Here is a 27,339-nt window from a genome sequence, read left to right as displayed (position 1 = left end):
TAACCGCGCGCATTACTCACTACGTCAACAGGAAGCCGCGGCGTCGCCAGCAGCGCCGTGAGCGCGAGGGCCGGAGCTTTCTCGCACGCGCGGCTCCAACGGGCTCTCCCGCGGCTCGGAAGATTCCACAAACAGGAAACAGGAAACGGGCCCCCGGCACAAAGACGTTTATATTCGGCCCGGGCGCACGAACGGCCTCTCCGGGGCCGAAGGGAGCCTCGCCGCGCCCTGCACACCCACGCACTTTTAAATATACACACAGCCAGATCACACACACAACACACTGCGTAATGAGTCCTTAGCCTGCGTGACTGCCGATATCTTTTTTTTTTAAACCATCAACAAACATTTGGAAGAATTTTTTTCACAGAGAGAGTAGTCGATGTGTGGAATAGCCTGCCAGGTCACGCAGTAAGAGGCAGAAACTCTGGGGGTTTTCAAGACTAGGCTCGATACATCCAAAGATACATCCAAAGACACCAGAACAGGCTCCTGGTTTACCTCTTTATATCTCTTCTCTCCAATTATGAATAAAACAGATTCTGCCGACCCTGTTACTACAAACACACACACACACACACACACACACACACACACACACACACACAGGATCCAACAGGACAATGCAAGTGGAGCAGATCACTGAGGATTTTATCTATGCTCATCTTAAAACTCTACCCAGAAAAGGCCAAAGCCTTCATCCGCTAGGAAGGTGCTGCAGGTGAGGCTTTTTGTGAAGAGGTCTCTGTGACCGTCATAATGCACCTGACCCAGCAGACCACACATCCTCCTGTATCAGATCGGGTCTGACACTGGGGCAGCTCTACGGGGAACCAGGTGCAAACTGCCGCAAAGCAGGCACTGCACAGAGCAAAGCCAGCAGCCAACTGCACTACAGAAATAAAGACACATTTTGCACACACGTGTAAAAAAACACAGAGAGACAAAATAACTAAATGCCAGGCAAATTGATTCTAGTTTTTCAGTAATTGCAGGTGAGGGAGGTGTAGAATGAGCTAAGTGCAGGTGAGTGTGTGTGTGTGTGTGCGTGCGTGTGTGTGCGTGTGTGTGTGTGTGTGTGAGTGTGTGTGTGTGTGCGTGTGTGAGTGTGTGTGTGTGTGTGTGCTTGTGTGTGTGAGTCTCCGCTCTGATCTGCCTGGTCAGGTAAAAGCAGTGGACAGATCCGACAGGTCCTTCCCGTGACCGTCTCCTCAGCACAGCTGCAGCGCTGCACAGCGAACTCAATCTCGCACGGATCGCACCCCGCCGCCAAGTTCCAACGGCACGCACTCGCCAAGTTCCAACAGCACGCAGAAAAAGAAAGAAGAGAAAAAAAACAGGTTTAGGAATGCACAGAAGTTTGAAACGCCTCCAGATCCGAAGCGTTTGACGGCATGTCACATTTCTTCACAGAGCGAGCCCCAAACTGAATTAGCCGCACAGGGGAGAGAGAGTAACTGCAGTCAGCAGTTAAGAGGAACGCAAGCTCGTGAAGCGCCCAGAGCAAAGACTCGCAAAGACGCGCAAAAAAAGATACTCCACTCCCACGCTCAATCTGTCCTCTCCATCTGGTTCTCAGCTACAGGAGCCTCTGCTGACAGATTACCATGCAGGCCAATGCATTACAGTGTACAGCACTGTGTGTCATCAAGCCCCCAAAGATCAATCACACTGGAATGCTCATCAGGTCATGCTTTGGGGGGGGGGGGGGCAATAGACTGGGGTGCTATCAGCTGGAGGGAGGGTTCCCTTACAGACAGGGCTGCTGGGGGCAGGAGTGTGCAGTGTGCAGGAGACGCGCCAGTCCTGGATCAGCACCATCACAATCCATCACAGGATGCTAATGCTAACAGAGCCAGTCCTGGATCAGCACCATCACAATCTATCACAGGATGCTAATGCTAACAGAGCCAGTCCTGGATCAGCACCATCACAATCTATCACAGGATGCTAATGCTAACAGAGCCAGTCCTGGATCAGCACCATCACAATCTATCACAGGATGCTAATGCTAACAGAGCCAGTCCTGGATCAGCACCATCACAATCTATCACAGGATGCTAATGCTAACAGAGCCAGTCCTGGATCAGCACCATCACAATCTATCACAGGATGCTAATGCTAATGCTAACAGAGCCAGTCCTGGATCAGCACCATCACAATCTATCACAGGATGCTAATGCTAATGCTAACAGAGCCAGTCCTGGATCAGCACCATCACAATCTATCACAGGATGCTAATGCTAATGCTAACAGAGCCAGTCCTGGATCAGCACCATCACGATCTATCACAGGATGCTAATGCTAACAGAGCCAGTCCTGGACCAGCACCATCACAATCTATCACAGGATGGTAATGCTAACAGAGCCAGTCCTGGATCAGCACCATCACAATCTATCACAGGATGCTAATGCTAACAGAGCCAGGGTGTGACTGCACCATTACAATCAGAGGATGCTAATGCTAAGGCTAACGCTAACAGAGCCAGACCTGCGCACCGTCATCTACGCAGACGCGAGCAGCACAAAAAAAATAATAATAATAATAAAAGTGTGTGTCGCCATGGATACCGCCAAGCAAATACAGCATGCAGCCGCGCGCTCTGCACCGCTCAAACACGATGCGTCACTCACAGCTGAGCACCAATCAGGCGAAAGGGAAGCCAAACAGCATGACTCATTCACACTCTCTGACCAGAAGCCCCGCCCACTCCCTCTCGGTGGCGGGGAAGGGGGGGGGGGCTAGGTTGGGGAGTTGGCGCACCCACAGTGCTGGGACCGCGGTCGACAGGAAGTTTGGGGAACAGCTCAGCCTATCTGTGGTTCCACCGCGGCCCTCTGTGTGTGGCGCTCTGAAGCAGCTCGGTTACGTGTGATACTGAGGTGAGAGGAAGCCACAGGGACGCCTCACACACACACGCCCTCACACACACACACACACCCGCCCTCACACACACACACACCCTCACACACGCACACACACACACACACACACTCTGCAGTTCCCACCGGCTGAAACCGCTCTCAGCCAGTCTTAAACCCCAGAGAGATTACAGGGCAGAGCTCTCACTCTCAGATTCACACTCAAACTCAAAGGGCTTTTAAACCAAGAATGGAGATCAGCCATTGTTAGCCAAAGCAACACAATATACAAATAAATATATATATGCTCATATATGCTCTCACACTCTCATTCTTTCCCCCTGTCAAATTCAAATTCACATGTGCTTCACACCCATGACCGAGGACAGACACAGTACTGCCAAAGCAGTCATTTACATACAACACCAATCTACCACAGCAGCAATATTAACTTTATAAGAAATTCTCATGGTACTCTCATTTACAGTAATTACAGTAAGTTTTTTCAGAGCACTCCCAAAAGGAAGATAAGCCCAGTAACATCCCCTCAGACCCCAACGAGCCAGAGCCATACTTCAAACTCTCACACACATCTCGAACATGCACACACACACACACACACACACACATACCTCAAACACACCCAATTCTCACTCACACACACACCTCAAACTCTCACACGCAGGTAGACAAAGAGCCAGGACAGCTATTATTATGATTCTAATACCTTAATGGTCTACTCCACCTCACACACACACACCAGTACTCAACTGCTCCCCAGAGCACAGAGACTACATCCACTGCACAGTTCACCGACAGGACCTCAGTGGTTGGATGGGGAGCTCCAATTGGCCGACCCTGGCAGGGGTCTGGTGATTGACAGGAGGAGGAGGCGGGGCTCTGGCCAGCAGAGGCTCAGGGCCTCTGCACACAGACCATAATGAGCTGCTGCTGCCGTGGAAACGTTACTCTCACACAAGGGCCAGGTGCATGAACAGCAGTGAGTATGCTAAATAAACATCTACACAGTTAAAGTCAAGACATTCTCACACACTCACAGACACACACACACCCAGACACAGACACACACACACAGTCACTCACTCACACACACACACAGACACTCACTCACATCCAGACACCCAGACACAGACAATCACTCATTCATTCATTCACCCACACAGACACACAGACACACACACACACACTCACTCTCACTCTCTCACACACACACACACATTCACTCTCACACACACACACTCACTCTCACGCACACACTCTCACACACACACACACACACTCACTCTCACACACACACAGACACTCACTCTCTCTCACTCTCACACACACACACACAGACACTCACTCACACACACTCTGACACACACACACACACTCACTCTCACACACACACACACACTCTCTCTCACACACACACACTCACTCACTCTCACTCTCACACACACTCACACACTCACACACACTCGCACACTCACACACTCACACACTCTCACACACACACAGCCTCCTGAAAGGGCTCATTACGCAGGCGGGCGGGTCGTGTCCCATCATGCCCTGCTCCCCCGTGGGGGGGGGGGGGTTATAAGGCATTCCTCGGGCATTAGTGGCTGAATGAGGGGCGGATGGCGGCTGAATCACGGGGCTGCCTCAGAGCTAATCCCTCCTGTGAAGACCTGCCACTCAGACCAGCGCATCCTGAAAGGGGCGGGGCTGCCAGGAGGGGGCGGGGCCACCGGGGACCACAAACCTCTCTCAGCTGCAACGCAGCTCACAGCAAATCACTGCAGCTCGCTGAACTGCGTCACCACAGGTTAGCTGTGCAGTGGCATGTGCTACTGTTTACGATGCTAACAGTTGGACTGCTAGGCCAACTTTACGCTCACTGCTTATAAACAGCCCTTCTTGTGCCTTCTCTGTGATACGACGCTGTCGTACAGCGAGAAAGAAAGTCTGCGAGCTGAGAGGTTTTAGAAAGTTTTACTGTGAACCGGTGACCCCATTTATCAGGGCCCCCCGGTCCACAGACACTGCTGTGCTTCGGCAGACAGGAGAACGCAGGGCACGACCTCCACGGCAAAGACTCCACACTTCTGAGATGCACAAAGAAAAGAAATATGATCTGGAAGAGCACTGTACCACGGCACTGTCAGCTGAGCATTCAGAACACAAGAGCTCTCAGAGAGGGGTGTGTGTGTGTGTGTGTGTGTGTGTGTGTGTGTGTGCGTGTGAGTTCATGGGGGCACTGAGCGCCTTTGCAGTGGCTGGCCTGGGTGTGTGTTGTGTGTGTGCGTGTGTGTGTGTGTGTGTGTGTGTGTGTGTGCACTGGCCTCTTTGCAAGTGGACAGCCTGGTGTTTTTGGCAAATAACCTGCAGGTCTGACATTGGCATAAAAGCTTAACCAGTCAAGTGAGTTTTACCAATTTCTTTTTCCACATGTTTTCAGGAGTTTTTTTTTTGGAGGATAAAGTTATAACAATGCTGACCCTAGGTCCCAGAGATCATGGTTATGTCCTCCAGGAACACCTTCCTGGTCAGTTTTAAAACAGCTGAAGCAGGGCAGCTCAGGAATGGGGAGCTTTCAAAAGAGAAACATCAAAAGGAAGAGAGGGAGAGCACTGTGAGCGTCTGTGAAGTGACACCGCCCTGAGCAGCACCTTTACTACGGAGTTACCTGAGCCGCGGGGTAACCTGAGACCACAGAGGGGGGGGAACCCAAGCCTGGGGGGGGGGGGGGTGGGTCGCCAGGGGCTTTGTGACAGAGCATACCTGCTCATGAGGAAGCAAAAATGGGAAACTAGACTTACATAATGAAGGGTGTGTGTGCGGTGTGTGTGTGTGTGTGTGTGTGTGTGTGCGCGTGCGTGTGTGTGTGTGTGAGAGTGTGTGTGTGCGTGCGTGTGTGTGATCCTGTGCGATTTCAAGGCAGAACTGCTGTCAGTGTTAAGCTGCAGGGGGTAAGACCCGTACGGCAGCACTGACACACCTGTACCGCAGCACGGACAGGCTGACACACACGCATGCACACACAATGTCTCTCAGACAGCACACAGGGCAGCGAGTCACAGGACACAGGGCATCGGGCGCAGTTCCTGAGGCGGGCGACGAACTGAAACAGGAACACAGTGGCACTCGAAACGCCACTCTTCCACACCCCTGTCACATGATCAGGGACCTCTCCCCAGAAAACCTCACCCCCCATCATCACACACAGGGCGCGGTGGTTCAGAGAGCCAGGGCCTGTGCAGAGCGATCAGCGGGGGTCACGATGAGCACATCCTCCTCCGGGCTCGGCTAGCCCGGCTCCCAGCCCGATCAGAACCACACAAAACGGGCCTTTGTTTGCATCCGCCTCCCTCACTTTACACACAACAGAGACCGCGCTCCTCTGACAGCGATTTTACAATCACGAATTCAGCTTACTGCAGAGAGCAAGGCACAAACGCTTCTGCTCCCACACCCAACACATCCGTATCACAAGGAGTGTACAGGGACTGTCTGTAGATTAGCAGTACACAGGGACTTCCTGGTTTCTCAGACATTACAAGCATTTAGCAAACACTCTTATCCAGAGATACTTACACAACTTTTACAGAGTATTTACATTGCATCCATTTATACAGCTGGATATATACTGAAGCAATGCAGGTTAAGTACCTTGCTCAAGGTGTACAACGGCAGTGTCCTACTCAGGAATTGAACCTGCGACCTTCAGGTTACAAAACCAACTCCTTGCCCATTATACTACACTGCCGCCCCTCAGCCCTGTATCAGTCTGAGTTCAGACAGACATATTGGAGGACAGATGGGCTCCGCGAACCCAAACCTCGGTGGCCAGATCTAGCAGCCGGCCCACCAATCAGGCAGGAGGATCTGACTGTAATCTAACGAGGCAACCGTGAAATAGCAGGCAAGTGAGCCAAGGATCCATCGTACCCAGCATGCCGTTCTCACAAATCTCCCTTTGTGATTCGCACACGTCAACGCTCAATGCCAATCAATGTCAGAATGCGACAAGAAAATTTAACATTGATAACAGGAGATAATGTGGGGGGGGGGGAGGGGACGTAAATGGAACCCAGCCAAGCCTAGTTAGATTACAGGGGCTTATTACTGCATGTAATGGAGTGTAATGGACCAATCAGATGGGGAGGAAGCAGAATTCCCTGGACACCGCAGCCTATAGGATGCGGAGCTGCGGTAATGGGGATAATGGACTCTGAGAGTCCGCAGAGACCTACTGAGGAAGAGGAGGAGGCTGAAGATGCATTACTGTCCTAATGAGCCCGTCTGACCTGGGACCACATCCACAGACTGATGCCCTTCAGACCAACCGACCTGGAGGATCGGGGCAATCTAACCCAGCTGGGGGCTGGAGACCGCTCAGGTTCAGGCTCAGGGTCAGGCTCATTAGACCTGATGGAGGAAGAGTTCTATCGACCGCATCACGGAAACATCCCAACGTTTTAACCCCCAATCATTAAACCTCAAGGAGATAACATGGCTCCCTAATGCCATACGAACAGAGCAGTGTAGGGTTGCTAGTGTATCCTTATGTGGAAATTTCCATATTGAGGCTGGGTGTGTCTTCCTGTGACAAGCAGTAGAGGGGTGGAGCTGCACCATGGGGGATCTGATTGGTTGATAAGAAGGGGGCGGAGATTAGGGCATGGCTAGTGAAAGCGGTTGGGAGGCAACAGATGGACCATAGAGTTTAATTAGAGCTCTGCAGGAGAAGAGCTGCCCCATGGGGCATGTGATTGGCCGATGAGAAGGTGGGCGGAGATTAGGGCAGGGGTAGTGAGAGTGGTTGGGAGGCAACAGATGGACAATAGAGTTTAATTATAGCTCTGCAGGAGGAGGGGCAGAGGGTGGAGCAGAATGCACCGTACCTTGCTAATCCATTTAAGCAGAGAATTCACCGCTCCACCCTGATTCTCATACAGAAAGCTTCCTCTTACTTCGATTTAAAACACACAAAAAGAAAAGACTGCATGTCAAACACATAACATTTCTATTGAACGTGCATGAAGGGCTTCACCCAGCTCTGTGATGTCACACAGGAAGAGGGTGAAGGTTCCGTGTCAGACTGTCAGCTCTGTGATGTCACACAGGAAGAGGGTGAAGGTTCCGTGTCAGGCTGTCAGCTCTGTGATGTCACACAGGAAGAGGGTGAAGGTTCCGTGTAAGGCTGTCAGCTCTGTGATGTCACACAGGAAGAGGGTGAAGGTTCCGTGTCAGGCTGTCAGCTCTGTGATGTCACACAGGAAGAGGGTGAAGGTTCCGTGTAAGGCTGTCAGCTCTGTGATGTCACACAGGAAGAGGGTGAAGGTTCCGTGTCAGGCTGTCAGCTCTGTGATGTCACGCAGGAAGAGGGTGAAGGTTCCATGCTCAGCTCCGTGATGTCACGCAGGAAGAGGGAGGGCATGCATATGGCGGGCCGTGATGCCATTCTGAGGAGAAGCAGCAGGGTCTGGGTGCGATACAGCGCGTGGAACGCAGTGACTGGAGCAGCCCCGCAAACGTCAGTCAGCGAAAAAGAGAAAACCCTCACGTCCCAGCAAACGCACTTCTGCATTACACAAAAACCAGGACAGGCCTGCCCACACCATCAGTGATCTTTCATTTCCCTGGGAATGCAATGTCAGTTTTTTCTCAGCAGCTTCAGAACTTCACCCCGACACAGTAAGCAGTCTGCAGGCTACCTCCTCTCACTGCTCCCAGCCAAACATGCGTACACAAACACAAGTGAGTGCCAGGTGAAGCGTTTTAGTGTAGCAGTGCTGTCAAGCTTTTACATGCCAAAGCTCTCACACACACACACACACACACACACACAGGAAGCGGAGCACAGCCCACATGAGGAGGGCGGGGCCAGCTCAGGAGTCCCAAGAGAAGTGTGAGGTATGCGCTGGCTGATGGAACAGAGGGGAGGGGCCAAGACCCGTTTCACACGAAGCCCCAAACGGCCTGCACACAGGACTCTGGGGGGGGGTTCTGGTCTGTCCCGGTCTCGGGTCCAGTGGACTCCTGGGTCCGGGGGGTGGGGGGGTGGGTTGGGGTTTGGGGTCTGGCCCGGTCCTGGGTTCGGTGCAGCCTTGGGTCCAGCGGCGGTAGGGCGGTGGGTTGGGGTTTGGGGTCTGGCCCGGTCCTGGGTCCGGTGCAGCCTTGGGTGGTGGTGGGGGGTGGGTTTGGGCTGGCGTTGTGTGAGTTGGGTCTGGCCCGGTCTGGGTCCGTGCAGCCTTGGGCTCGTGTGGGGCTGTGGAACTGAGGAGCAGTCTCACACACTGACAGGCCTCTCTCTGACAGACAGGAAGTTCCACTGCAGCGGCCTCTCCTCTCTGGCACGCGGGAGGAAGCCACAGCTGGACCCCATTAGCGTCAGATAACTAGCATGCGTGTGGGAGATAACACACGTGTGGGGCACCGCTCGCGTCGCCACAGACGCTCTCTGCAGCTCGCATGTTTACTGTCAGCACCGACCGGGATGACACACACTTTCACCACATTCATACAAAACCAGACACCGCCGCAGGGCACACCGGCATGTCACCCCCCCCACACTCTGTCCTATTACCCGCATCCTCACCCACAACCACGCCAATACGATAAATACAGTATCAGCTCCAGGCAGAGTCACTTCTGCACATCAGTAATAGCCAGTGTGACTGAGTAAACATGAAAACAGGATGCAAGTACAGCTTCACTGAAGAATAGCGCAGCTTTTGTGCAATTCTGTAAGAGCTACAGTTCTGTTACAGGCAAAATGTGTACACCACTGGTAACCATAACTCTACCACCCTGCAGGTTTTTAATCCAACCCTAACACAGCGCACCTCACTCAACAGCTACAGACCTCGCTGAGCTGCCAATAGAGTCAGGGTGTGCCAAATTAGGGTTTGAAATGAACACCTGCAGGGTGGCAATCCTCCAGGAACAGGGCTGGTTAGCACAGGTGTAGACTGAAGGCCATTATATTATTTTAGAAGAAGCTTTCACAAGTCAAAATCACGCCCGCCCCCCCCCAACAAAAAAAGTTCTCATCAGAATTCAGACTAATATTTGGACTCACACCCACACACACATCCTTCTGTTAAACCTGTACAGAAAACCACAGCACTGCATCTCCTGTACTGCAGGTGTAAAAGGCTCCTCTTAACCTCCTGGCCTTGGAGTGAGTCAGATCGATATCACCGCCCTGCAGACAGACAGACAGACAGGTGAAACGTGATATGAGCTCCGTGCCTCAAGGTCATGGGTTTAAATCCTGTAAACACCTTCAGCACGTTCCTTACCCCACACACAGCAGCCACAGGCCAAGGAACAGAACAGGGGAATAACTGACAGGAGCTCCTCCAATCATGGAGCATGCTGCTGAGACAAACAGAACAGCAGGGTTGCTGATTGGTGGATGCCTCCTGGTCACTCCCACAGGGACTGCTTAAGAGTGGCCAGAAAGTTTCCGTTCATTAGACAGTGCTGTTCTGTTGGTCATTACCAACATACTCCATGACTGGTGGAGCTCCTCCACTACTGATGATGATGATGATGGTGATGATGATGATTATTATTATTATTGCAGTACTTTAAGAGACAGCTGTATCGAATGCTCACATCACTGCATGGAGGGACAGATTCCAATTCCACAGAAACATCCATCCTCCCACACCCCCCCCAACCGCCCCTCCCCCCCTACCCCCTACCCGACCCCCGCTACACATGCTAATGCCAGCCTAGCTCAGTCTGCCCAAAATGCCCCCAAAGGCACTCCTGAGGAGGAGGCGTTGGGCCCTGGGGGGGGGGGGCACAGGATGTTTGGGGGACAGAGAGATGTACACAGCTGTGACCCAGCTGAGTGACACTGCCTGGGAAAACAAGACAAAGGCTCTTTAATGTCTGAGAGAGAGAGGCGCTGTTCCCCCTCCCCTCCTCCCCCGGACCAGGACCGTCAGTACCATGCAACCCTAAAATCAGCTGCTCTTCTGAGCTGGAATGACCCTAAAATCAGCTGCTCTTCAGGGCTGAAATGACCCTAAACTCACCAGCTCTTCAGGGCTGAAATGACCCTAAACTCACCAGCTCTTCAGGGCTGAAATGACCCTAAACTCACCAGCTCTTCAGGGCTGAAATGACCCTAAACTCACCAGCTCTTCAGGGCTGAAATGACCCTAAACTCACCAGCTCTTCCGAGCTGAAATGACCCTAAACTCACCAGCTCTTCAGGGCTGAAATGACCCTAAACTCACCAGCTCTTCCGAGCTGAAATGACCCTAAAATCAGCTGCTGGGTGAGATGTTCAGACTGGACGTTCTGATGTGGTATAAAGCATTTGGCCTCAGGTGCTGGGCTAGGCTGCAGTGATGCGTTTAAGGGGTACAGAGACCCCTGATCGTAGCTCAGCCCTCCTACTCCAAGACGCTACATGAACACCGGCCCCCAGAGTCCAGCCACAGCGAAAGGCTTCGTTTCTTCATTAAACCCCCAGAGAATAGCGTACAGCGTTAGCCTAACGACTTAACACGCGGTCAGCCGTCCCCTTTAAAGCATCGAGCTGCACACTCGCCACGGCCACGCCCCCCCCCCCACCCACCCCACCCCCCCCCCCCCGGGACCCAGGTGCCGGGGATGAATATTTTATGAGGCCCGGAGCTTCAGATCCCCGGAACACAAAGGCCGGCTTCAGAGCGAGCGAGCGAGCGGTCCGGTTTCCGTGACGCCCAGAACAGAGGCCCGTCAGTTCCCCGCAGTACCGCAAACCATCTCAGCCCGCGGCTAACATTACACCAGAGGGTGGGGGGGCGGGGGGGGCCAGCGAATACCAGAGAGAGAGAGAGAGAGAGAGAGAGAGAGGAAGAGAGAGAGAGAGAAATTAAAGCTGACACCGCATAACTTCAGCCTCAGATCACGCTAAACGAGGGGGGGGGATGGGGGGGGGGGGGAATCGAACAATGCAGACAGTGTCGGGAGAGTTTCCTGTGAGCGAACCGGAGGAGAAGCCTGATCACGAACGGCCAGAGCGCCAACCAATCCTCAACACTCAACAGGACCATCAACGCTCAACTTGGTCTCAATGCTCAACAGGACCTCAACGGCCTCAATGCTCAACTGGGCCTCAACACGGACAGCACAGGACAGTCAACGCTCAACTGGGCCTCAACAGCCTCAACGCTCAACTGGGCCTCAACACGAGCAACAGGACCATCAACGTTCAACTGGGCCTCAACGCTCAACTGGGCCTCAACACGGACAGCACAGGACAGTCAACGCTCAACTGGGCCTCAACAGCCTCAACGCTCAACTGGGCCTCAATGTGGACCGACCGCCTGAACACAAGCACAGCCAGAACAGAAAAACACTTAACACAGCAGATCTGTCACACAGAGAGACACAGAGAGACACAGAGAGACACAGAGAGACACAGAGAGACACAGAGAGACACAGAGGACAGCCTGGCCTCAGAAGTCCAGAGCAGTAATCAGCTTCAGTAAGACCCCGAGGGCCACGGCAACAGGAACCGGGCCAAACTATTTAACCCTTTCAGCACCAAACAAAAAAATGCCCAGCAGATTACTGACCCTGCAGAAAAGCATTTAGTGACCAAGACATTGTGTTTAAGACATTCCGGTTATCCAAAGTGACTTAGAGGGAAAACGGTCAGGGTTCTCAGCTTGTGCTCCAGCAAATCGACAAAAGTTTCAAAATATTTAAAATATGAGCGTATGCCAGGCCAGAACAGCAGCTTCACCCCCCCCCCCCCCGAACACTGAGCTGATACCGGCTATAAATAAAGCTGCTATCAGAGCCTTTCCAAGAAGCTCCGGGTGAGGGGGGAAGGGGGGGGGGCACTGGGGGGGTTAATGGGTTTGGAATGCAGGCCGCCACAGCATTCTCTTCAGGGCTTTTAGAGGATAGCTGGGCTGGGAAAGAAACCCCAAATCGATGCCGCGGTGCCCTACCTTCCCGGCCCAGCGGATACAGTGAGCGCGCCGAGGAAAGAGAGGAGCCAAGTTTACGGGAATCTTTTTACACAAGGAGGTCGCGGTCCAAGGACACACTGACGCACAAGGTGTGTGTGTGTCTGTGTGTGTGTGTGAGAGAGAGCAATGCCATATAGAACTACAGCCAACAAGACTGTCTGTTTCCTGAATCGCAGGCTGTGTCTTCAAAGGCACTACAGGAGGACAAAGTTTTGCCTTAAAAAATTAAAAAAAACAAGTCAAAAGTAGGTATGCTAAATCTCAATGTACAAGTCGGCCTACAACTCCCAGCATGCACTGCAAAGCTGGCTACATTGCTTCTTTTCTGTTAAAAACGTCCACATATTTATGTTCCACATGAACAGAAATAACCCGTATGAGCTTAACACACAGATACCGGACGATACCATCAGTCAAAGAAAGCATTCGGAATTTCAGTCCATGATAGGTCAATAATGCTACCGTAACCCAGCAACAACAGGATGTGCAAATTTGAGTCAGTATAATTCAGAGGGAGAACGCAAAGCATTCCGGTCTTTGCACAAAGGGTTAGACGGCCAGACGAAGATGAGGGAAAAACTATGCATGAATCTCACAGGCAGCATTCAAAGCTCGTGTTCTTTGTTACTTAAGAATTATGAGCTTTTAAATGTGGATACTAAACTGGAGCCGAAGGATCACTCCGGCACATAAATCAAGCGGCTCTGAGCGCAGAGAGAAGCGAAGCGAATGACAGCACTCAGCAGTCAGACCCGTGAGGCAGGACACACTGCGCAGTCAGACCCGTGAGGCAGGACACACTCCGCGGAGCAGAGAGGACTCACCGGAATGTTCCAGGAGCACTGCAGGCCGCTCATCATACAGTCCAGCACTCCCAAGCGGGACGGTCCCGGCATCGCGCCTCCACAGCCTCGGGGCAGCGCTCCACTAGTGCCCCGGCGACCCCGAAACCCCAGAGGGGGACATTCCTCCCCGTCTGTCCGCTACCTCAGGGGGGGCTGGGGCGGGGTGGGGGCTGGAACGGCCCGCAGCATCCCCAGCCGAATTTCCGATGCCCGGCTCCTCCGGCGGAGACCGCGTACGGGCGTGTCCGCGGGGAGCGGCGCTTCTGCGGCGTTGCCGGCGGGTGAACCGCGGTCCCTGGCGGCCGAGGTCAGGGAGGCAGAGACAGAGGACCCGGGAGAACCCCTGGGTTCAGTTCGGAGAGCCGGGAATCCGGGGTTCTGGAAGTCCGGGGTTCTGGAAGTCTGGGTTCTGCGGGGAGGTCTGGGGTTCTGCGGGGAGGTCTGGGTTCTGCTCGGAGGTCTGGGTTCTGCTCGGACAGTCAGGAGTTTGGGGCTCTGTTCAGCGATGCGCAGGCAGCAGCAGCGGGGGCTGAGCTCTGTGTCTGTGTCAGCAGCACCAGCAGGACCGGGACGGGACAGATCAGATCGCCTCGTTACTGCCGAGCCCAAAGGCCTCTAGTGGAGAAACGCTGGTACTGCAGCAGCAGCAGCAGCTCCTGCCCCCAGCGAGTGAGCCAAGAGGGCGCTGTGGGTTCTGTGCCACTTCCTCCCCCCAAAGTGAGTGACCTGATGTGTGTGTGTGTGTGTGTGTGTGTGTGTGTGTGTGTGTGAAAACAGTCAGTGTGAGTGACCTGATGTGTGCACGTGTGTGTGTGTGCGTGTGTGTGTGAGACTCGACACATTGACTTTCCTTTTTAAGTTTCCTGGCTGTTTTTCCAGGCACATCTATGAAGATGGATGGGAGAGTTCTGTACAATACCATCCGACACACAAACAGGGAGCGAATCACAACAGCCAAAGACCTGAGGAGACAAAGCCCTGCTGGGACACTGCTTAATCACAAACGGGGGTTTACCCCTACCCCCTACCCCTACCCACGCCCTTTAATGCATCCGACACCCCTCCCCCCCACTCAAAACTCAGGCTGTGCCAGACCTGCAGTGGCGCCTCCACCAACCCGATTACAACTGGATCAATCACCGCTGTGGATCAATCCCACATCCCCCCCCCCCCCCAGGTCCCCGGAGGGAACCAATGGGCTTTCAGCGTTAGCGTTTCGCTCCAGAAAAAGCAAGGGCGGGGTGCAGTGGGCGGGGCCTCATTCGTCTGTCACTCACACACAGGCTGAGCCCTGAGTGGGCCCTCCCAAATCGCCATGACAACACACTGACTGATTGACAGACACCCCACATCTGGTGTAAATAAAATGGGGGGGGGGGGCTAATCGATGTAACTGACGACCAAACCAGCAGCAGCAGCTGGAACTCAAAGCCACTGAAATCTAGGCCATCGATGGGGGAGGGGTCGTACTCTGACAGCAGTTCAATAATTAACCAATCAGACGTTGCGTCATGCAGCGGCGGACGGGAGGGGCAGAAGTCGCGCTTCGACCCGGCTTCCCATCAGCCCACACCACTGGCGGGAATCGGACCGGAGGGGAGGGGCGGGATTGTCAGAAAGAAACTGAGACAAGAGCCTCGACTGCAGGGGAAGTCACACCGCAGCCCGCTCGCCCTCGAACCCTGACCTTTCAGGACTGCATAAGCATGCGCTGGACTGACTGGTCCCGTCTTTTTCCTGGCTTGGCTGATTTTGGCCTCTCTGGTATTTGGATTTTCAGTTGAACACCCGTCCATCAGTCTGTGTGTCTGTGCTTGCAACACTCCCCAGTGTTCAGGCTGAAAACTCACTCATTTCTGAGGAATCACGAAGGAAAGAACTCAGGCACACACGCTCAGCATGTCCTCACAGGGCCACCGTAGTGACCTTTCAAAGGAGAGGGGCGCTGAGCCAGACACTACAAACAACATGCACCGCTTTCCCAGAGAGAAGAGAGAGGGGGGGGGGAGAGAGAGAGGGAGGGAGGGAGGGAGAGCAAGGGTGAAACACAGGGCGACAGGGAGACAGATAGAGATAGAGACAGAGTGGGGGAGAGAGAGTGGGGGGGGAGACAGGCAGAGAGGGAGACAGATAAAGAGAAAAAGAGATGGAGAGAGATATAGAAATATATGGCAAGAAACAGGCAGAGAGAGAGACAATGAGAGAGAGAGAAAGTGAGTGTGAGGGAGAGAGAGAGAGAGTGTGAGAGAGAATGAGAGTGTGAGAGTGTGACGGAGGGACAGAGAGAGAGCGAGAGAGAGAGAGTGTGAGAGAGAGAGAGAGAGAGAGAGAGAGAGAGTGTGAGAGAGAATGAGAGTGTGAGAGTGTGACGGAGGGACAGAGAGAGAGCGAGAGAGAGAGAGTGTGAGAGAGAGAGAGATGGGGAAAGCATCACTTCCGTGTGGTAATAAAAGCATGCGTTCATCCCCCCCATCTAAAGCACAGGAGCGTTTCCAGGCCCTACTCTGGGAGGGTACATCACGGGGTCACTAACTCACTGACTCACTGACTCACTGACTCACTAACCCACTAACTCACTAACTCACTAACTCACTAACTCACTGACTCACTAACTCACCAACTCACCAACTCACTAACTCACTAACTCACTAACCCCAGCCAAAGCCACACAGCCCAATCACCACAGCAATAAGAGCGGCTTTCTGAGCGCGTGAAAAAAGAGAGAGAGAGAGGGGGGGGGGGGGGGGGGGAGAGAGAGAGGGAGGGAGGGAGGGGGAGAGAGAGAGACAGAGAGAGAGAGAGAGAGAGAGAGACAGAGAGACAGAGAGAGGGAGAGAGAGAGAGAGAGGCTTTCTGAGCGCGTGAACACAGAGCGGACTCGGTTAATAAACAGAGAGAGAGAGAGGGAGGGAGAGAAAGCTTTTCCCCAGTGAGCCAGCATCGCTGAGCGGCCAGCACAGGGATCAGATTTTAAAAATAAGACACCAGCCGGAATATTACAGCTTCCTAGTGTGCAGCTGAGCGATTTACGAGCCCATTCTATCCAGTCTGGGCGGGAAAAGGGCAGTTTGGGCACTAATGAGTCCGAAAAGCCCAACAGGACGCAAAGTGAGATGTTATCAGAGGCCGCTTATTATGGGCTGGAGAGATGGGTATCGCAGGGCATCTACACAGGGATGCGTACTGTAAGCAGACATCATGGGCTAAGCACCCAGCACCTGCCTCTCAGTGTGTGTGTGTGTGTGTGTGCGTGTATGTATTTGCATGGGGCGCATGTGTGTGTGAGTGTGTGTGTGTGTGCGGGGGTGTAATTATCTGTGGGGGTACAGCTGGCACATGTCTGTTGGGACTAATGAGATCATCACATCATTTCTGCCCGAAATGACAGGCAGAGGACCTGGCGGGCAGCAGTGGCGAGGGGGGGGGGTTGTTTGTGCGCTTCACAGCAGCCCCAAGGGGGTAATGTACACCACAGTCTCTCCTCGCATCACTGAGATGATTCCCCCCCCCCCCAAAATCCTGCAATCCCACATCCTGGCACTTCTCATCCGGGAAAGGGGGGGGGGGGGGGCATGGTCCGTGCTGAACCGTGACCTTAACCCTCAGTATGCACCCCCCCCCCCCAGCCCACCCTACCCCAGTTAACCCCCCACGTTCCTGACTGTTCTTCCTCTCTCTCCCAGCTGATGGCTTATCGGAACGCACTCCTTCCTACTGTAGAGGGAACATCCTCCCAGTCAGCCGGTACTCCGCAAAGGAAGGGGGGGGGGGCGGAACGCTGGGACGGGCCCGCATATTAGATTAGGGTCCCTGCAGCGCACCCGCAGAGGCCACAATAATCAGCCCATCCTAAAAATAGGTGACCTTCAATCCGACACGATCCACAGGAAGAACAGGCACTTTCCGTATTAACGGACTTTGCTCACATCACATGACTGCCGCCAAACGATGACTGCGTGGGGATGGGGGGGGGGGGGGGGTTTATGCCACACAGGCATAATTGGGTAATCTGAAGGCAGACAGAGGCAATTTCACAAAATTCCCAGAGGGAAAGCTGGCCAATTAGGATGGTCCCTGGGTTGTGTGGGGGTCGAAGGTCGACTCTCGGCACGTCCTGGAGCATTAATGAAGCTTCAGATGATGCACACGCACACACACACACACACACACACAGGCAGTTTAGCCCTTTATCAGACACTCAAGATGCCAGAAAGCGATCGAGACATCTAATCATAATCATAAGGTCTGCCTGATTCACAGACAGAGACCTAGGGGGAGACTAAGCGTGCACAACCCGCCCCCCCGCCCCCCGCAGCCATGCACACACACAGAGACCTGAGCTGATGACCCCGCCTGACAGCCAGACGTGCATCGAAAGAGTCCCCAGGGCCTCTGTGGGCCTTACAGCTGAGCTCTCAGGCTCACGCGTTATAAGGCATTATAATGCATTATAACCATCCTGAACTGCTAATGTCCTCCCGCACATCGTCCTCCTCTCCCTGTGGCACAGTGACCCAAACACACACACAGGACCCAGACAAAGGCCTGGGCTGCACATCACCGTCAGCTATAACCCATCAGTGCTGTTCTGACCCCGCCCAACCCCGAACAGCCCGTCTCCCAATCCCACCCAACACCACACAGCCCCCTCCTCCCAATCCCACCCAACCCCAAAGCCCCCTCCCCCCAATCCCACCCAACCCCACATAGCCCCCTCCCCCCAATCCCACCCAACCCCACATAGCCCCCTTCCCCCAATCCCTATCCAAAGCCACAGGCCACTCTGTCACACAATTCCGATCCGGCTCAGAGGCCATTCTAGAATCCTGCCGCTCAAAAGAAGCAGAACCCTCCGCGATGTCATTATGACATCATAACAAGGGCGGGTCACAAAGGAGCAGCATTAACCAGACAAAGGGCCACAAAAACACTGGCAAATGCTGACCAGCTCTGCAGCCTCATGACATGCTGGGATTCAGTGGCATGGCACACACATCTGGGGGGTCTTTAGGTGGGGGGGGGGGGGGGGGCGAGGGGTGGGTGTTTGGGCTCCAGTTCAGAGCTCAGTATGTGTCACGGGCCTGGTGATGATGTCATAGGAGACACAGCTGCACACAGGCTCCCTGCTCCTGGGGGAGGGCTCCTCAAAATGGGGAGCACCCGGGTCTAACTCAGCGGGGTGGGGGTGGGGGGGGGGGCTATATCAGAGTTAAATCAGCTGGGGCGACTGGTCGTGAGGTCTATATCAGCGTGGGGGCCAAACACTGATGACTCACAAGCAGCAGAACAACCAGAATGTGGCTGCAATCCATGACAGATAGTGCATACATACACACACACTCGAATGGACACACACACACACACACACACACACACACGATAACTGCTCATTTCTTATGTCCAGGGCATCACCAAATATTCACAACACATTCCCAGAGCAGCAATCTCCTAATCCACCCACTCCCCCCCCCCGCACCCAACTCTTCTGACTCAGGGTCCATAAGTTCAGCTCACATCCGACTCTGGAGACCCATAAAAAGCACTACATAAAACCTCACTCCACCCGCCCACCCATTCACCCATTCATTCATTCAGTCATTCACCCATTCATTCATTCACCCATTCACTAATTCATTCATTCATTCATTCACCCATTCACTAATTCATTCATTCATTCAGGACAGGCGCTGAATCACCGGCTGGTGTGAAGCCTGGTCTTTGTTCTCGGCCGCTAACCGGCAGTCAAAGCCCTGGGGGCATGGGGGGGTTTGGGGGGGGGGGGGGGGACACGCCCACCCCGTGGCCCGCACCACCCCCAAAATCAGCACCCGAGGACCAGGTGCCTCAGGGTGCCACTGGGAAATGGGGTGTTTTGCGTTTTCCACACGGAAAGGGCAAATGCGTAGCTCACCGCCTTTCAAAGACAGGGACAGGAGCTGTGCTTTCGCAAGATTAAAACCATTCAGAACCACCACTGTTCTGCTCCATCACCTTCTCTTTGCCAAGAAGCACACAATGTCTGAAGATGGCAGCCAGCCTACCAGTAGGAAATTCTGAAAGTTCAACACACATTCTTGTAAAAGTATCTCCCACTAGGTTTCATTTAAAAAGACAGTATTACATTACATTATGTTCATTTGGCAGACACTTCTATCCAAAGCGACGTACAATAAATGCATACAGAAGGTCATTGGAACAACTACAAAACACAGGTCCGATAAGGTACAATACTCATTATGTAACAGCTATTCATAGCCATGAACACATTAAGTCCCATTCACACAGTGAGCATATGCTAGGTCAGAAAGTTATGGCAAGTCAAACTAGGAGGCGTGATGACGAGCCACAACATCAAGATAACGATACAAGTGCAATATAAGCGCTGGTTGGAGATACAAGTGTAACATGAAAGTGCTACAGGATCAAATTAGAAAGATTCAAGGTGGTAAGGGCGATCCTAGTGCAGTGATAGCCAGGTAGAGTCTGAAGAGATGCGTCTTCAGACCACGACGGACGATGGGCACTTTCAACATGAAATCAGCTAATCGTAAGTGGTAAATGGTAAATGGACTGCATTTATATAGTGCTTTTATCCAAAGCGCTTTACAATTGATGCCTCTCATTCACCAGAGCAGTTAGGGGTTAGGGGTTAGGTGTCTTGCTCAAGGACACTTCGACACGCCCAGGGCGGGGTTTGAACCGGCAACCCTCCGACTGCCAGACAATCGGTCTTACCTCCTGAGTTATGTCGCCCCGCTCAAACTTGTCAGAATCGTACAGTAGCCGGCCGCTGGAACATTATCTGCGGCAGCTGCTTCGCATGCACGCTAAGGCCCGCCCACCTCCTGCTGAGTGACAGCGTGCCTCGAGCGCTAAGGCCCGCCCACCTCCGGCTGAGTGACAGCGTGCCTCGAGCGCTAAGGCCCGCCCACCTCCGGCTGAGTGACAGCGTGCCTCGAGCGCTAAGGCCCGCCCACCTCCGGCTGAGTGACAGCGTGCCTCGAGCGCTAAGGCCCGCCCACCTCCTGCTGAGTGACAGCGTGCCTCGAGCGCTAAGGCCCGCCCACCTCCGGCTGAGTGACAGCGTGCCTCAGCGCTAAGGCCGCCACCTCCTGCTGAGTGACAGCGGGCCTCAGCGCTAAGGCCCGCCCACCTCCGGCTGAGTGACAGCGTGCCTCGAGCGCTAAGGCCCGCCCACCTCCGGCTGAGTGACAGCGTGCCTCGAGCGCTAAGGCCCGCCCACCTCCGGCTGAGTGACAGCGTGCCTCGAGCTGGTCCACGCAGAGCCCCGAATGGCTACATGCTGAGGCACAGCCACTGCTGGTAGTAGCACTAAAGGGCCAGCCTCCAGCCCCTTAAAGCCACTCCTCACTATAACATTACATTACAGGCATTCAGCAGACGCTCTTATCCAGAGCGACTTACACAACATTCTACACTGCATTTACACTGCATTCATTTATACAGCTGGATATATCCTGGGGCAATGCAGGGTAAGGTACCTTGCTCAAGGACACAAGGATGTCCAACCCGACTTGAACCTGCGACCTTCAGGTTACAAGGCCAGCTCCTTACGCATTACACTGCACTGCCTCCCCCCATGTAAAATACGCTGGCAATTACAGGACTAGGAGAAAGCAACACACCTCAGAGGAAGGTGTTCCTCCGCTCAACACATTAACGGCCAAAACAACAAACCCAGTTACCATTTTCCCTCCGCATGACCCGGCCAGCACACAATTAATCCACAAGCTAGAGCCCTCTTTTTTTGCAACCACAAGCGTATCTCTGCTGAAGTCATTGGATGCAAATCCATACCACCGCAATGCCACTGAGATTCAATTTAAATATTTGAATGCCAAATAACAAAATGCTCACTGACAAACATAAGGAAGTGATGAAATGCGACAGCCAAAATAAACACGGTTGTGAAAAAGTATTCACATGGCAGTGTAAAACTAAACACAGGGCATGAACGACACCATTTTTTAAAGTTGTGGAAGCTTCTTTTTCGTTTCAAACACAACTCTTACGGTGTTCTATAACTGGTCCAGATGGGTCACATGGGTTCCGACCAATCAGATGTAAGCCCGACACACAGCAAGAGGAAAACAGTGGACCCCTATCCTTGTTCCATCACAAAACAGATGGGCAGAACTTTCACAAATATTTGAGGAAACTGGCAGTTTTATGGTTGTGCTGGGGGGGTGTCTGAGTCACACCTGCGATAAGTGGTGGTTCAAGTGTAACTTTATTTGGAGGGAGGGGGGCAGCAGCGTCATCAGACAGGAACGCCGCCGGAGACACCAGCCCGCGCGCTGGGGCTGTTTTCACAACCTCACGTTTGTCTGGCCAGGCGCGTGAGAGCCTGCCAAGCGATCCCTGCAACGAGTTCAACGCTCTTCTGAGAACAAAGGAGGAGCACTTCCTGTTTCCATTAAACAGCCGAGTCACAGTCAACTAAGGACTCTCACACAAAAAAAAGCGCTAAACAAAAAGACAAAACAAATTCGGCGAGTTGGAAAAGTGTAGAAAACATGTATGGCTTCTGCAGTTCAGCTACCACAGGCGAGAATGAATTAGCCTGCCGCTTCTCTTGTTCAATCGTCTATTTGAATAACAGTGATTTTAAGAGAGTATTTGCATTTGGGATTTACTCTGCGTTTGGTTATCGCTCCGATTTCTGACTAGCGCGCAGATAAGCTTTCAGGCAACTTCAACTTTCACGGCACAGTACACAGTCGCGTGTTAACACATTCTACTGTACATTTTAAGCCAACAGGGGTCCAGCTGTGTGGATGCGCTGCCATTTAAACGGGGTCTAAGACGCCTCCACCCCTGCGCCTTTTAAGAGGATTTCACAGCACAAGCTACATATCAAAACTAATGCGGGCGAGTTAATCCTGCAAGCAACGTAACAGACCATTTCAGTAATTCGTTTAATGGATTACTGAAAATAATTAAAGCTTCAACCATTACGTAATGCCAAAACACTTAGGGTTAAGGGACTGAGAAAGTTCACCCAAAGAGAATCAGAACGCGCGCGACTACGATTTTGTTCCATTTTAACCGTTAAATTCCTCCTTGTTGCCAGCAGACTTCCAACTACCTGTTTAGACAAGAAAAAAACATTACGACACAGCGCGTGCAAAAACCAGCCTTAACTGGGTCTTGGTGACACGAAAAGCAGCCGTTCCACGGCACTGAACCCTCTGGAGGGACAAACGAACCTTGCTTGCACTGTGAAGTAGAGAAACTTAAAATTGCAAATCTCTCGGCGTTAGGTTTATAAGCGTTTTCCCAAGACCGGTACAGTAAGTTTGACTACACGCGGTCTTGAAACACAGCCAAATAACAACCATATATGGTAAATGGAACAAAGTGTAGGCCTAATTACAGTATTCTACGTACACCTGAGTGACTGACAGGACCAGCACACAGGTGGAAGAGTTCAACAACGTCATTCACTGACTGTACTGCTTTTAAGGTGTCAATGAGTAAAGACGGCGCTTTCATGCAGTAACCTATTTAAATAAAGTCCTATTCAAAGCTGGCACCCTCGCCTGACGATTCATTCGTGCCTCATACTGAAAGCACAACATCACGAAAGGAACTTCACAGACAAAAGAAACTTTGTAATATGGTGGTTGCATAACATAAAAACGACTATTTAAGTCCCGCAGGGGATTACACTGAACAGACGGAAATCAACTAGGTTATACATCTTGTCTTTTTTTCCATCCCGTGTGAACTCGCTGGTCATACATTCCATTTAAAGCCCCCACCTCAGACCGCAGTTTGTTCTCAGATCCGGCTACAATCGCACATTAATCAAGGTAACCAACACGAATCTGTAGGTGCATGTGTTTTGACAGCTCACTTGGTTATTTCGCTTTCAGCGTTGGTGCATAGACTTGAACTAGACTGTATTTCAGCAGGGACTTGCTGAGTTGAAGCGGACGTTAGAAATAACCCATGGCATCGCCTCACCTCGCAAGCAGTAGAAGCCGCTGGACATCTTCTCCCGTCGTCTTCATCATTTGGTGGATCTGCCCAAAGTGTGGCCATCGTCTCACGTCAAATCGCAAAGACAAAGACCCTCTGTAGACCACATTGAGCGACGAATGGGGAAAATCCGAAAGTACTTAAGAGTTGGTCCAATGGTTGTTAAAAAAAAATTCAAAAAGAATAACAATTAAATAAAAAATAGAAAGATAAATCCACTCCGTCTTCTTTCTTCATTTCCTCGTCTATATGACTCTAAAACAAACAAAAAAAATCAGTTAGAATTTAAATACACTTTTTTCCCAAATAAATGTATAGCTACCTATGCGTAAACTATTCGGAAAGGTTCCCGCAAACAAAAGCCAGTCATTTTTGGCAACCGTCGCTTGGAAGGCGACCACTACCCTTTTAAAATGATGTAGCCTACAGGATCTTGGGGATATTAATCACTCATAACCAAAACAAAAAAGGCAGGGTACTATCAAAAGTATGTGCCCTATTCACTCACTAAAATAGAATGCGGTCTAACTTGACACGAGAATTAAAGCTTCATTGTCAAGGATTATTTAGTATATCTACTTAAAACTTGGCTAGCAAGCGAACAGCACGTGGACTAGTAGTGTGATGCCATTTGGCCAAAGCTTAACTTTTTTCTTTTTTTTATAGATTTGACAATAACGTAGACTAAACGAACATATCAAAATCAACAATATCATCCGTAACCCGTGAACAGTTTAATATTCTTTGCAAATTCCTTCCTTGTAAATCTTCTGTGCTAAAAGACAGCTATCGCCTATTTAATACAACAATTATCATAACCAAGAAAAGAAAAGGAAACTATTCACTCAGCTATCAGGACTGAAATTATCTTGCACCAGCTATTTGGGATGATAGGACTATGCTCTTAACAACCCAGCAAGTACCACATGATTGCCAACTAAACCTTTACAAGAGAAGGCAGAAACTATGTAGCAAGTCACGTTTTAGGTATTTCGCTAGCATACTTAAAAAAACCTGTGAAACTAAGCGTGCAGTAAAAACTGGAAGGGATACAATGTGTGCCCGCGCAAGGACGTAGCCGCCCGTCCCCGGTGAACGTGAGCTAACCAGGCAGCTGCTCCAAAGCAACGACGTGCGAAATACAAGATAAAAGTGTCCAAAGAAACCGACTGAATTGTCACAAGTAGGCTAGCTAGATCAGTTTTTTTGTCCTGGGAAAAAAAAAACAAAGACACGCATCTCTCTTCCTCTCCTACCTTGTTTAAGGTAAATTCGGGAAATTCATGATTGTGGCTAGATAAGGTGGGCACGCGCTCGGATAGAAGTGTCCTGTTATTCCAGGAGATGGCTATAGCCATCGGGATAATAGTGCAGTGACCCTCGAAACACACAAAAATGTGGCTAGCGAACCAGTCATTTCTTTCCCTAACCCTAAATTATGGTAACGTCAAGTTGTTCCATTTTATTTCACCCGGAGGCATTTCGTCCTGCGAACAAGTTATAATTTGGCATCTAGTTGAACCACACACGTTTCGGCCACACGGACAAAAGTAACCACATCGTTAGCTCTTGTATTGTTAGGCTCCTCGCTTGTAGCCATACACGCACGTAGACTACAGTTAGCGAGCTAACTGGATACAAAACTTACCCGGACGAGTTTGATAGCCATGAATCCACCGTCAAAACAATAGGATAAACACAAAAAGTCATCGTCCCAAATCCAGAACAATTCGTTGGAAGATTTTAAAAACTCTGTAATCCAAAGGCTTTTTTACCATCCAGCAGCTCACGTGAAAAGAGCTAGCGTCAGCTAGCCAGTCCACTTCGGCGAGCGAACAACCTGTTTGCAAAACCATAGGCTACGGCAGCGGCGTGGTGAACGCCCATTAAAACACAAAAATATTTCCTTTCTCCGTGTGAACAGAACGTCCATTGTTAGAAAACTGTGTGCGGTCCATATTTAGCCGCCCAAGTACGTCTGTAATAGGGTATCGATTAAAAAATTATTTGGCATGCCCTTCTAGTTTCCCCCCCCGCCGTTGAGCGGTGGACTGTAGAATTGAGGGAACACGGTTCTCCCAACTCCCTGGAAACACCGCCCTCCGGTCGCCCTTGGCGCACCCACCCAATCACAGTGAACTTTTAAATTCTGTTTCAAACTCGGCCAACTGAACGCCGCTCGCACGTAGCTGGAGAGCTAGAACCCTCCACAGAAAGGTGTGCGCTCACTAGGCTATGTTGCGTTCGCATTTTAAAGGGAACATTAAAAATTTCCACGTCTAATTTATAAACGTAGTCTTTGTGCGTCTTTGCAGAAGAGGGCCCCAACAGTGTTGGGTGACCTTATGCCAGCAATAATTTTTTCCCCCCCATTTTTATTTTTCATTGGACATCAAGACTGAAACGTTTTAATGTCCAATAAAAAATAAACTACTTTTCTTTGATTAACTACGCACATTATTTTATATTACTTTTCAGTATGGAATAAAACACGCATTGTGGCGTTTTACATGACTGTGAGTGTGGAAAAAGTAATTTAAAAAATGAAAACTAGTAAGAAACCATGAAATAACTAATATTAGGCTACTCTTTGTTTTAATTACAGCTGTTTATATTCGTCAAATACACAATGTAGGTCACTCATTAGTTACATATTTGATGGCGTAGACAGGATTTTTAATGAGAAATTAAATTCTGTCTGATTTAATAACAGTCATAGACCAAAGAGAAATGAGAGTAGTCTGCTTGTTCCATGATACAATACGACCAGATAATGTAGCTGACCTATGATCCATTCATTAAAAAAAACACTTTCACATAAGAGAACAGACCTATCACCCATTAAAATAATTGGATATTCTATCATTTTGAACAATATATGCTCTCTTACTTGAATATCTTGCCAAAAGACATTCATTGTAATGCATTATCAATACTTTATTTTTTAATGTAAAATATTCTTGTATACCTCGGAGTAATACGCTTAGTAGCTGAAGAAAAATCCCATTATTTTGCTGAAACCCTTTTCAGTCAGCAGTGATTATATCAGTAATGATTTCATTCAACAAAAACTGGCTATTTTGTTCACAATTGACTTATGCGGTTATGTTGCAATGTGGCACTAAGTGGACGTAATAGTCATTTAGTCCAAGAGAAATGTGCTTCTTTAGAACTTGTGGGTTACAATAAACAAACAAAAAAGACAGTTATATTCTCTTGCCTGTTTTGTAATAACATTTGCTTATTTTAACTAATGTGTATTTAGAGCTTAAACAAATGTGCATCTTGCATAAATATCACATATTTTAAGAAGTGATTTTAGCAACCTACACTGAAACTGGGGATGACATTATTCATGAATTTGGCCTTTTGCCATGATTACACGATGGACGTCCTCCACACTGGCCAGACCTGGCTGCAATTAGTGCATGCATAAATATGTCAAGACTTGGAGGATGTGCATTTGAATATTCTATATGTCCCAAGTTTGAAGGTTCAAGAAGTCAAATCCCAGTTCTTCCTCCTGAAGCATTCTGTGAGTTCCCTTATAAATGTAACTTGTTTGACAAAAAAAAATCAATATCTACAAACACCATGCAAACAGGAAAATACGTGAAATTATTTAAATTATC

The 27,339-nt window shown here is 50.9% G+C and overlaps 1 protein-coding gene across 1 annotated transcript in view; it reads right to left on the bottom strand.

The window, feature by feature from the left end:
• Positions 1-25,839, bottom strand: part of LOC135260292 (rho GTPase-activating protein 21-like) — a 76,949-nt gene extending 51,110 nt beyond the window's left edge. Inside the window, 2 exon segments of the mRNA XM_064345533.1 lie at positions 23,693-23,962; positions 25,356-25,839. Coding sequence (XP_064201603.1) covers positions 23,693-23,770 — 78 coding nt within the window. The 5' untranslated portion in view covers positions 23,771-23,962; positions 25,356-25,839.
• Between the last annotated feature and the right edge of the window lie 1,500 nt (positions 25,840-27,339).

The sequence above is a fragment of the Anguilla rostrata genome, chromosome 8 (genome assembly GCF_018555375.3).
Source record: "Anguilla rostrata isolate EN2019 chromosome 8, ASM1855537v3, whole genome shotgun sequence".
Classification (NCBI taxonomy): Eukaryota; Metazoa; Chordata; class Actinopteri; order Anguilliformes; family Anguillidae; genus Anguilla; species Anguilla rostrata.
This window is presented reverse-complemented; position numbering and strand designations above follow the sequence as displayed.